The sequence below is a fragment of the Mytilus galloprovincialis genome, chromosome 1 (assembly GCF_965363235.1).
Source record: "Mytilus galloprovincialis chromosome 1, xbMytGall1.hap1.1, whole genome shotgun sequence".
Lineage (NCBI taxonomy): Eukaryota > Metazoa > Mollusca > Bivalvia > Mytilida > Mytilidae > Mytilus > Mytilus galloprovincialis.
The window spans coordinates 74195914-74209466 of NC_134838.1; the positions used below are offsets into that span (position 1 = coordinate 74195914).

At 31.4% G+C, this 13553-nt stretch overlaps 1 protein-coding gene across 1 annotated transcript in view; it reads right to left on the reverse strand.

The window, feature by feature from the left end:
• LOC143083511 (uncharacterized) overlaps positions 1-12722 on the reverse strand; it is a 43787-nt gene extending 31065 nt beyond the window's left edge. The window contains exons 1-5 of the mRNA XM_076259768.1: positions 12532-12722; positions 9120-9254; positions 5016-5153; positions 3032-3175; positions 886-1020 (exon numbers count right to left, since the gene is read on the reverse strand). Of these exons, the coding sequence (XP_076115883.1) occupies positions 886-1020; positions 3032-3175; positions 5016-5153; positions 9120-9254; positions 12532-12535 (556 nt within the window). The 5' untranslated portion in view covers positions 12536-12722. The remainder of the gene's footprint in view (positions 1-885; positions 1021-3031; positions 3176-5015; positions 5154-9119; positions 9255-12531) is intronic.
• Positions 12723-13553: the final 831 nt, after the last annotated feature.

Genomic DNA, 13553 nt, shown 5'->3' on the forward strand with positions numbered 1-13553 from the left:
TGTTCGTCTGGGGCTATAAAAAAGGAACTGTTAATGTTATTTTCACTTAAACAGATGAAACAAATGTAGCCGGAATACCAAAAAGTAATGGATAATACAATAGTCTCAAAATTGTAACCTAGTATTGTTTTTTTACCACATATGTTGTTGTTGTATACGGAACAATGACCAAAACAATTTACAGGCTATAAATGTATATTCAATATGCAAACAAAACAATTATTTATAGCGTTAGTATGAGTCTTTATCAAGTTCGTTTTAAACACAATTGATTCATGTTCTATGACTTTATTTAATTATGTGATACATTTTTTTTATTATAAATGTATTTTCAATTTTATGTATATTCTTGTTAGATAAAATGAATGTATCAAAAATTACAATTAAAAAATCAATAGTACTATGGACAGTAATTAAAAGTGTATTACCTATTGTAACAAGAATGAAACATTTCTAATAACTTTCTCTTGAAAAGAAATATATACAGTAACATCTGTGATAAACATAATGAACTGTCAACAATGGTTACATCGAAATGTACATTAAAAAATCATCAGGGTAATAACTGTCATATGAACAAAAACATTGATAACGATCCAATCACAATTTAAAACCAACAATAGATCCTGCAATGCATAACTCAAGGCGGTTCAAATAATCAAAATCTCGTAACATACAAGGTTCGTTCAAATGATCAATTCCTTAAGAGTCAAGTGAAATTGGTGTTATATTGGCAGAAAATAGTGCGATTCGAGCTAAATTCTTAACAAAAAACGCTTAGGACGCAAAAAATGCCATCACGTGTGATTCAACTCTTTTTTTATGAATAAAAATTGAAAGTGTGACTTCATGTGATTGTATTAAGTGCTTGTTGCATTTTCCTACCTTTGTTGCATGATTCACCGTACCATCCTTCCCTACAGCCGCTAGGTGGACATATCCCATTAACTTTGTTGCAAGGCTTGGTGAGACAAAAACATCTATTTGCACAATTATTACCAAACTGTCCATCATCACAGGCTGATAGATAAGAAGTCATAGATACCAAACAAATCAAATTTAACAACTAACATGTATCCTACTGTAACAATAAATCTCTAATATTTGTTTAGGAAAACGTTTTGTTTTGTTTCATTTTGTTTTTTTGTTTAACGATTTCATATCTTTGAAACACAGGGCATATGCCTTGATTGTGATAAATACTGTAAATTCAGAAATTGTTGTAATGTTTTTATAACCTCGAAAAATCGATAGGGTTATCATTGCAATAATTCAAACTCGGTTTTTAAAACTTTTTATATGAATTAAACAGGATTATACTCAATATCACAAAAATAAAAATCGTATTTTAGTCTAAAAAACCAGAATCATAAGTACCAATGCACGCCATAATTTCTGAATTTACAGATTATTTCCTTGTTTTTTCTGTATTCATAAAGCACACAACGAAATACTCGTAGTCATTGTAAAATGTCCGCTACGTGACTAACTGACACCGATTGACTTAAAAAGATGAATGAAAAACACAGTTGACATTCGAAAAGAAAAAAAACATAAAGGATTATTCACAACGGAATTCATTGTCAAATGGCAAAACCAAATGCTCAAACACAACAAAGAAATGAATAACAACTGTCATATTCCTGACATGGTACATGCATTTGCTAATGTCGAAACTGGTAGATTTGATAATGCCTGTCAGGAATATGACGTTTTTGATGTGTTTTGTCATGTGGTTATGGACTTTCCGATCGGATTTTCCTCTGAGTTCAGTATTTTTGTGATTTTACTTTTTAACCTGGTTTTATAGACAGCTAAAACTTTCACTTGTATGACAGTTGCATCGAATTTCATTAGTTGTCAACGATGTGTGAATATAACAAAAACGATATAGATAATAAGAATCCAACCAATGATCAGACTGTGTTTCTCATATGCAGCGTAATAATTATTTAATGCTCTGCCAGGGCCACATGTTAAGATTTTTGTTGCATGTGAATATATCATGACTCTAGGATCAACGTAAGACAAATTTTATCATTCAAAATAGTTACCGATGGTGTCAGATCAAAAGTATTGTTCAGTTCAGAGCAGATTTTCTGAAGATGAGTTCTGTCAATTTTAAACTAATAATTATTATATATTTATATAAGTCACGTCGAGAAGTAAGATTTTGAAGATATTCTTCCTGGTGTTAACACCTGCTTTGAATAGTTGTAAAACAGTAAAGCGTTCAGATGAACAATGTTCATGCCATCGCACAAAAAAAATCAATGAATATTTAAGTGTACACCTTTTAACATATACCGCCACCAACGTAGATAGTATCGCACTGAAACACTAATGTTAAAGGAATTTGTGTAACATGTGTAATTCCAACGTCGGTTTTATTACATGTGAGCATTGAAAAAGTTACTTTATAAATGCTTTTCTTATAGGTGAGGCGATTGACAAACATCACTTTGAACTTTGAAATCAAACACTGTGGCTAATTTATTGTACTTTTTAATAGAAAGAACAGAGTTGTAGTTTTATATCGTGTATTTAGCACTGCGCGCAAGCAAACAGACAGACAGCAAACATCGTTTCACATAAATTGCTATGTGATATACCGGTATGAAATTCCTTCTTGATGTTGTGTTGTATAATTTAATGGCGTTCGTGGCATATTGCTTCTTCAAAAATGAAAAGGAAAAGAACCACGAACTTGGCTTTACATTCATTTGAAATTTGATCTTCCATAGTTTTCTCTGAGGTTGAAGGACACGGTCAAACTTGTGTTCTTTAAATGCTTTACATGTTTTATGAGATTTTCTAACAAGGGATATTCTGATTTGTTTTGTGCTTCTGACTTGGGAAACCTTTTTCTATCAGTGTTCAAGAAATCTTCCTATATAGCTTTTCCTGTTAACAAATGATTTAATCGGAGGTTAAACGTTGGTTAAAATCATATTGTACGTCTTCTTGTTTTAAAATGACATAAAAGTATGTTAAACTTTCAAATAAATGAGATATTTCAAACTTTACGTACCTGTATCACAGTATTGAGAGAATTTATAACCATAATTACAGGCGGATGAATTATCACACAATCCACTAACATGGTGACAAGTTCTTGCAAAACATCCATCACAAAACCCAGAACAGTTTCTCCCAAATTGACCATAAGGACATTCTGAATATATGTATACAAATCAACATCATATAAATATTTACATGATATATGTTAATGTCGATATTGTATAATTTGTGTTATCAATCACAAGTTGATTCCTAGGTCATTATATTTATTTTCTATTTGAACAACTTAGTTTAAAAAAAGAAAATTAATTATATATATATATCTTATTGTACAACATTTACAACTGACAAAGTAATTAAATATGATACTGAGAATATTAATCTCAATCCTAATTAAACTTTGGCCTTGTTCACACCAAACGCTGTGTACAGTAAACATGTTTACAATTAGTTTAATGTAACATACACTGGTTTCACATTAAATTTGTTCACATCTTTACACCTTGTTTTATTACCTGTACATTAGATTTGTTCACACTTGTAAACTATATGTCATTTAAATGTTCATTACGTATAACCGAATGCAAAGTTTTCGGAAAACTTTTCTAGCAGTAGGGAACGACCATTTGACTTTAAAAAGGGGGATGGAGATATTCCGATCCCTAATTGGATAAAAAATAATCAAGTCATAGAGATGATAAAAAAAAATATTCTGAATCAGGAGTTTCCCCATACATTATAGTTAAATATTGAGAGAAAAAAATTTCGCACGAAAAAAAATCTTACTCAGATAAAAAAAAAATCACCCCCCCTTTTTGAAGTTAAGTGGTTGCTCCCTTATAAACGCTATTTTGATGAACTGCAGAAGTTTAAATAAATATACACAAGATGTCTCGATTACGCATTAGAAAAGGTAGGCTGAAGCAGCGCATTTACAGACAAAAAAAGGATTGAGATATTAGGGATCACAGCATTTTTATCTTTTCTGTTTGTTTCAAATGCTATTTCTTCTCCAAGGAGTATTTGGCAAAGGGAGAGGGTAATGTTTTTTTTATATTTTAAGTGTAATTTAACGGATCTGAGATACTAGAAAAACATATCCTTTACCTCACACTTGTTTTTAGTAATGCATTTATGAGTGAATCGTTGTTTGAGTAAAGACCAGTGGCGAATATTTCTATGTACGTCAAGTCGATTCGGGAATACCTTACCAAATGAATTAGGAAGCAACTGTTTTATTTAGGGGGGGGGGGGTGGCTATGGTTTTTTTCATGACAAATTTTTTGGTGACTTCTTTCAATTTTAGCATTACATATAGTGGCAGCTGAGGGTGTAACAAACAATTTTGTTCAGGGTCAAAAACATTTGTTTCTCCAAAAATTTGAAAACAAACTTTTTTCCCGACAAAAATACATAGCTCCACCCCCGAAAATCTAATGATTGCTGCCTTGTGAGTTCGGTAATGATGCTGCTTTGAGTCTTGATCAGGGGTTAATAAAGTACGTTAAAGTTTTTTAAAACAAATAAACATATACATTTTAGACAACAATTTCTGTAAAGAAATTTGTTAATAATTGTTAAAAATATCATTTTTTTTCAAAAATAGTTTCCTCCTTAAATATAAACACGGTTAAACTAATGTCCTAAATGCCTAGTTTTGTGTACACTTAACCTACACAAGGCCTGCGTTGACTATCGACTGTGTGTAGACAAAACATGATTTAAACTACATGTAAACATTGTGTTTTATCAATGAGAACGCAAGTGTGTTTAGTTTACGTGTGAGTTACACTAACACAACACCGAATTTAGGTCTATGTGAATACGGCCTTTGCCTATTTTAATTGTAGTTTGCATATGATCAATTCAAGTTAAAGCTTACATCTGCTACTCTTTGACTTCGAATAAAGCTTCCTTGTTTAACTGTACATGCTGTATAATAAAAGATATCAAACACTTGTTAATAGCATATTTCTAAGATAAAATTAACACACCTTGTGAGCAATTGAATGCCTGCCATCCATCTTGACATCCACCGATGCATTCCCCTGTCACGTGATGACACGGTGGATTCAAACAGGTTGCTGAACATATTTCTAGACAATCTTTGCCGTAGAATCCAGCATGACATACTTGAAAAATATAGTGTACTACATAAAATCACAATAAATTTAAAATGTAAACTACATTAGGACAATTTGCAAACATTTTCATCACGATTCACAAAACTTCCTTGATGTTTATTTTTCAATAACAGAAAAAGATTGATGTATATGATAATGACAACAACTTGTCGATAAAAATTGAAAAGCAAACTTAAAACCAAGCAACACAAAAACAAAAAAAAACTGTAAGTTACCGTGCACAATCGCAAAATATAAAGAAAAACAACTTTTAGCATGTATGATGTAGATGTAGATGCTTTATGAAATGAATTTAAAAAGAAAAAAATGTTCATGTGACAAAAATCGAATAATTCAATCAGTATTTCATCAAATATTTACTCGACTGCTCTACTCAACGTAAATTTCATCCTATTTATACAATTAAATAAAGGTTGGTTAATATAAATATACACGTTTATTGACTACATATGTTTAAAACTGATATATATTGTATTTCATATATATGTAATAGGTTGTACTTAAAAAAAAACTATCTATCTATCTATAAACATGTATCATATAGCTGTTCGGTTTGAGCCAAGGCTCCGTGTTGCGAGTGCTCTATACTTTAACTTTTAATTGTTTACTGTTTACACATTGTTACGTTGGCCGGGAAGTGTCTCAATGGTACTCATAGCACATCTTCTTATATCTATAAATCTTTATTAACGATGTTTCTATTCCATCCATTTGTTTTCATTGTTTGTTCTTGACGGTATTTCACAACATAACAGACGGGATTTACAGGTATGATTGTATTATTTAGGTTCTGTTGTCGAAAATAATTCATCAACTGAAATCTCTTTAATTTTGTAATGGAAATTGTGTTGATCAGTCTTTAGTTAACTTTGTTGTGTTGTATTTTTTGTTGTGTTTTTGTCGTTTTCGTTTGTTTTGCTTTTTTTGCCATGGCATTGTTACTTAGTTTTCGACTAATGGGTTTTAATATCCCTTTGATATTTTTCGGTTCTCTTTTGTTAATACAAATATAACCCCACATATATAAAGTTGTCGACATCTATCAAATAATTCAACTTGAACCTGTGCTTTTGACTGTCTTGAATTTTTAAATATATCAGAAATTGTTATCAATATTGAAAACATCAATGTGACCAAGAGATCATGAATATCAATAAAAGCATTTACTATATCGTCTGCTCGTTGTGTCACGTATCGGTACAATATACTCTCTCTTTTCTATTAAATAAAATCTACTTCGTAGCATGAGTATAGTATGCTTGCATAATTTCTGTTCTGTTAAAAATATAACAGACGATACAGAGCGCGTAATTGTAGATAACTGATTTCAAAATAGTCAAATCTAAGAGTCATATGCCATTTGAATTAAGTTCAGACAATTGTTCACTGTGTATAGCTTGCGTATTCACATCTGCACTTTAATAATTTAATACAATTATTATCAAGCTAGTTTATTCTTGAAACTACCAATGTATTTCTTATATAAACACAGAAACGTCGCATGATTCCGATTTGTGAATTCGTTTTTTTTCTTTAGGCGAATGTACATGTAAATATTTATTTGACATTAAATATACTTAAATTTTTGTGTTAAAAAAACGTTCTTTTCTACATTTTCAAAGTTGAAGTATATTCTACTTTAAACAGTTTCTTTTTAGGAAAGAATTGTTTCATCATACTAAATTTATAAAAAGAGTGTATTTAAACGTAAGAAGAAAACAGGACAGCAAATTTGACCTTTGACATAAGGATCGAATATATAAATTGGTGGACGGATAAACTGAGTCAGACGTCTTTAAAAAAAACTGCTTCACGGCTTAATTTCTTTAACAGTTTGAGAAGGCAAAGTGTGCCTTAACCAGCTCATTTACTCTTATGAGCATGAAACGATCTATACTCTGCTAAATGTATCTTTTATAAAAGATTTATATCGAGTCCAAATAATTTAAAATCATATTTACCATTGAAATTTTGTATTGCCTTGGTTGAAAAAAATATGCAATAAAATCATTTCAAACCAACATTAACATCCATGAAATCTTATTGATTAATTTTTCTCAATTACAATTCTTTTGATTTGTCAACTTTGATCTAATCGTATTCGTCTATTCCTGCATTCGTTTTACAATTTTTTCATTAGCGAAACATTAAGAAATTGTTTAACAAATAACTGTCGATCGTTCTTTGATTGTTTTGCTTTTAATTTTGCAATATTTGTAATTCCTTGGTTTGGACAGGTTGGATATTATGTGTATAAAAACCTTATGTTATTTGTTGTTTATAACCATATAATACATTTTGTCTTCTAGAAGTTTCTTATTATTTAACTTTTCGTCAATGTGTTTATGGCAGCTGTTGTTCAGTGGTTGTCGTTTGGTGATGTGCTACATAAGTGTTTCTCGTGTTTTATATCAATCAGCCTGTTGGATTTCCTGTTTGATTAGTTTTACACTAGTCATGTTTGTGTCCTTTACAGCTTGCTGTTTGTTGTAAACCAAGACTCCACGTTGAAGGCCGTGCGTTGACCTTTAATGGTTCACTTTAAATAGGGAATAGTATTAAGAGATGTCTCAACCGCACCCAAACCACATTTTCTTGCTATATACAGTCCGCCTAAAGTTAAGCACCACCAAAATATAACTGGCGATATTGTTTTAACTATTGCGAAAAGATATTAATGTTTGGTGTTATGAATTACCTTTAACATACACTAAGAAAATGCATTACGACCAAAAAGATTGAACTCCGATAAAGCAGTCAAGCAACGTTTAATCGAAGGTCATCTGCGCGTTTACAAATACACTGTTTCTCCAAGTGGTCGTGTTAGTGTTCGTACATTGATCCGTCGAAATCATAGAGGCAACCAAAGAGCAAGTCGTGTTTTATAGAGACATGTACTTACAGGCAGGCACTTTACCGTCAGGTTTCAATGGGATAATGACTATCTATGCTTGAACATAAGAAGCTGACAAAACCCTCATTGGTCAGATTGGAGTCAGTTTTTTTACTGCCAGTAGACGCCATAATACGAATTTCGCGGGGAAACAAAACGGCTTATGACCAAAACAATCTTTGCACAAGGACTTCATACAGTGCTGATGGTGTTCTAGTACGGGGTTACTTCTTATACCGTTATAAGGTGGGTATGCATATTGTTCAGGGTAACATAAACGGACAGATATACAGAGATTTGATGCCTTAAAACATTGTAGTCCCTCATTTTAATAATCCCCTACTTGCGTCAACATTGTCAAGACCCTTGTTCATTGACGACAACGATATACCACACAGGGCAAGGTCTTTAAACTAGTCGAAAGAGCAAGAAGCCATTTACACTATTGTTTGGTCATTGGCGGAAATCTCAATCGCATAGATCCACCTTTAGTAGTTTGTCGATTTAAAAGTGGCATTTGTTGTTTTTGAAATTATTAAAGTTATTGAAAAAATTAAAGTGCACTATCTCTAGTTTGTCTGAATTGTAAATCCTAGCTTGTTTTTACCATGATTACTTAAACTCTTAAATTTTACAACAATACAACAAAAAACTAAATGACGTGGGATTCAGTAAGCTTAATATAAATCTAAGATAGCTGCATAGTTTGATGAAAATCCAAGTAGATTTGAAAAAGAAATAAAAAAATTTAAAGAGGCCTATCTGAATTTATATAATAATTTTTATGTTACCTATTGTAAAATTAAATTCTTTCTTTTCACAACAATAAATCAAACTACATAATAAGCTTGAATTTTTGTATTTCATGCATTATTTGAACTATATTATGTTAGCAAAATACATTTGTCCTTTCCAGGTCTTTTGTAGCTGTGTATGCGGTATGGGCTTTACTCATTGTTGACGGCCGTACTATGACCTATAGTTGTTAATTTCTGTGTCATGTGGTATCTTGTGTAATTAAATCGCTATAAATGTATGACTTACATACTATTAGGTTTTACCTTGTTCACAACTTATCCCAGTCCAACCATCTATACACCCAAATGTACAATGCCCTAAATCTAGGTCACACGGACCTTTACAGTTTTGAGGGCACGTTATATTACACAAAGGACCATAGTGTGTAGGCGGACAACCTAAAAAGCAATCATAAATTCGAAATAATTGATGTTTTGAAATTAAGCACTCAATTCATATAACAGCTTTTTTCTAGGTGTTGTATTACAGCTTTTAGTGCATTGCAGTATAGAAAGGCTATACAAGTTATTCTAAGACTTGGATAAGAACTTATTAGAGAGAATCAAACCAAGACTGAGACGATTTTCAAGCTGATTAAAACGGTATAAAAATGAAACGCGATTTGTTTTGTTTTTCTCTAATTCTGTATTAATTTAACCTATTCTGGACCCATACATGTAGTATAGAAAAATAAATTAAAGTGTGACAGCCTATGATCTCCGAAGATGATTGACTGCGTTTAAGTTCAAAACATACTTTGTGAATCAAATTGTCTTAATAGGTGTAATTATTGACAACTTTGTGGACTATGGAAGGCACACGAAGTTGATTTTCGTTTATCAAACCTAACCATTTATGCGATGTTCATTAGAGAAAAAGATTAACCTAGAACTACTAGTGGATTATCAGATTTACCAAGTCAGGAAAATGGCAGTTGTTACATTATAGTTCGTTCTTGTGTGTGTTGCATTGTCGTTTGGTTTTTTGTTGCACTTTAGTGTTTCTGTTGTTTCGTAGTTTTTTTCTTATAGGTGATGTGTTTCTCTTTGTTTTAGTTTGTCATCTGGATTTTCCCCTTCTCTCAATCGATTGATGAATTTCGATCTCGGTATACTACTGCTGCTTTTATTTATCAAATTTTCCTCATTGAATATCAATTATAAAGTTTTGGCCGAGTTTCTCACTTTATAAGAATTTGTCACATCCGATAATCCATTGGTAACTCAATAATATTATAAAACTATATTTATCGGACAAATTAATAAATCATATTTCTATCGTTTCGAAAGCAAGTCATTGACAACGTCCGTTATGGTCAAACTCTATCAGCAACATTAGCAGGAAGTATTAGTTAGATGGCGAAATTAATTCTCACATAAAAGGAATGTATTTCCATAGCGAAGTATTATTCAATTTTACAATCATTTAGTAACTGCACAAGTTCTGTCTTACCACCTGCTAAATAATTCTCTTCTCGAATGATTATATCAGTAAGGCCATGAAGGTGCAGATATACAATATATATTTATCCAACTTACACAGCAACTAGAAAATAGCCATGTAGAATTACCATTTTTTAGTATTTTTCGAAAAAAGTTTTTACTTTCGTCATCTATAAAATGCCATTTGGAATGGGTTACTATGATAGCTTATCACAGTTATCCTTCATCCACTGGTATATTGATTGTGAAATTCAAAATGATGACACTTTAAATACTATGAATTTGTAAGCAGAATTTCTATTGTATAATGGAAATAAGTTATTCTGAAATATTTCTACATGTAATAAACTTGACCCTTTTCTGTAGAATATTTTCTAGGCAGTATTGCACTGTTCAACTAAGGAAAACAGATACAGTTTAATAACATAAAAAGGCCTATTTGCTATGAAATTACGTTTTACTTGTGATATCTGGGGAGATATTCATCTGCAGTAAACAGTGATATATGCATTAAAAAATAAATTGCCGTTTGCGTATCAAAAATTATATTGCATGACTAGTCATATTGATTGTTTTTCTTAATGAGATACCTTATCATATTTTAATTTCGCCCGTCATATTAAGTTTCCTCGAAAATATTTAGATTTTTTTATCAGGAGATATGACAATTTTCACACAAATTCAAAGTTTGAAAAAAGAATTAAGTAGAAGGAACTTTCAGATGACGTGTTAATTTTACAGAGTGAAAACTATGCACATGTATATACAAATTATGTTTTTTTCGTGACCGTGTAAAATTGAGGTTTGTCTCAGCCGTACTTTTACTAAATTTTCACGGTCACGTGACTCTATTGTTCTGATAGCCTTTAACTGCAACATTTTTGGGGATATCTGGTACAGGAAAATGTACAAATCGCCGGTACTATATATAGAAGTTGGGTAGATTCGTGCTCCCAAACATGTTTGATTAAGAACGGTTGCTTATTTTATAATATGTGACATATATGAAGTTCAAGAACAATGTTGATTGGCCACGAATTGTATTTAGTGTGTTTGGTCGGTGGGTTGTTATATAATTGATTTATACCACATATCAATTTTAAAGATTCATGTACACCGTTCGATGCTCCTTTTGATATATCTAAATTCTTTTGCTTTTAATATGTCAAACGTGGATTCCTCACGAATAGTTGCCATAGTTATTTTAAGTGGTATTTAATGTACCTGTCATAGGGTGAAACTTTGCACATTTATATCTATCTAAGATCGGTATTTAATTACCCACATTAAGGTGGTACCCAACACTTTCATTAAAATTTATTTGGCTCGTTTAATTTTCATAAAATGTTGTCAAAGTATTTACTTTGACCCTTTAACAAAAATATAAAAATTTCAAAAATTTTGAACCAACCGTTTGTCAGAAAAAATATAGCAGTTTGACAAACACCAATTTAGATCATTTAGAAGATTAATATTCCTTTTACAACACAACGTAAATAACGTTTAGCTGACTTTACAGAGTTATCTCCCTGTAGTGTTAGGTACCACCTTAATTTTCTATAGTAAAGAGTGTTAAGTATTTGTAAATGTATTGTTTTCATGAACTTAAGCAGACAGTCTGATTGACCGTTAAATTTAATGAATGATGCAGCTGTATTTTTAAATGTTATCATTTATAATTAGAAGCCATATAATTTATGTCTCTGTTTGTTTATATTCTGTCCCTATAGTTGTGTGGTCTGGGGATGAATGACGATTTTATGTGTGAGAAAGTGATGAAAGTAGTGAAGGCCTTCACGATAATAAAAGTTGGTAAATGTTGACATGCGGGAGAGTTGAAGATAGTAAATGATAGTGAATGGATGTGTTTTTATATTGAACAATGTAATTAATTGAAGTGTATACTTAGGAACTTGTATATAATAAATATGTATATAAGAACTTGAGTTTTAAAGCCAGTGCCTTATAACAGCTCCGTGACATACCTAACCTATTTAAATTGCGGTCTCAGTACAAGGAGCATCGTTGTGACGGCTGGCGACGTAATTGAAAATGAAATTTGTATCAAATATTTATTTTCAACCGTTCATATATATTCTAAATATATGTAAGTCTTTACTTTGCAATTTAACAAAAATAAAACAGAAATAGTGAATTCACTAAACGTTTCAACTTAAGGTAAAATATACATTCTTTTTCGACACTTTGTGTTCCGTCTACTAATAATACTCACCCATTATTCCAATTTCACATAATTCAAGTTTAGTAGATGGATTTCCAACTGGAAGTACATAGGTTAGAAATCTAAAAACGGATTTAAAGTTGATTTCATTTTTCGGAGATGTCCCATTGTATAAAACAGGTCCACTATTCCAGGTATTGCTAGTATTTGAAGCGTAAACAGTATGATAACCCTCTGTAGTTGTACCATCTAAAACAACAAGAATGAACGTTTCATTTCAGATGACCAGTATATATTTATTTATATTCTCTATGCAATATATCAAAATTTAGTTGGCAATACAATCTGATCATTCAAATGAATTGAAAAGTACTGCTAAATTAGTTGATAAGCAAAATGATACGTAAATAATAGAATACTCGTCCAATGATAAAGAAACAAAGCAATGTGGCACACACATAGTATAGGAAGATTTAAAACCATACCACATTAATGTAGTAAGAGTTGATATACTTCAGAAACGAAAAGTAAAAAATTACTAGATTTGCCATTGCAAGCAATAGCGGATGGCACCCTTCCCCTATTGCCAGGCGAGCGGCAACAATCTAGAAGATTCCAAAGTCAAAGAGTGCATCTACACATTCAAATTATCATTTTTGTAAATTTTGATTAAGATAGGAGCATTTTGAAATTTTGATATTTTTACTGTATCCATGGTTACGGCGGCAATTTTGAAAATTCAAACTTCAAAATTCACATCTTCCAATGTTGCTCATCATTACTGTGAAGTTTAATTAAGTTTGGAGCATTTTGAAATTTTGGACATTTTTGCTGTTTCCATGGTTACGGTGGCCATTTTGAAAATTCCATCTGCAAAAGTCAACTCTGCTTATGCCAGTGACCATTTCTGTAAAGTTTCATCCAGTTTGCAGGATTTTTATTTATTTTTGAATTTTTTGACCTTTTTGCATTGTTTCCATGGTAACAAGAGCCATTTTGGAAATTCCAACTCCAAATGCCACATCTTCCAATGTTGCTCATCGTTCCTGTGAAGTTTCATAAGATTTGGAACA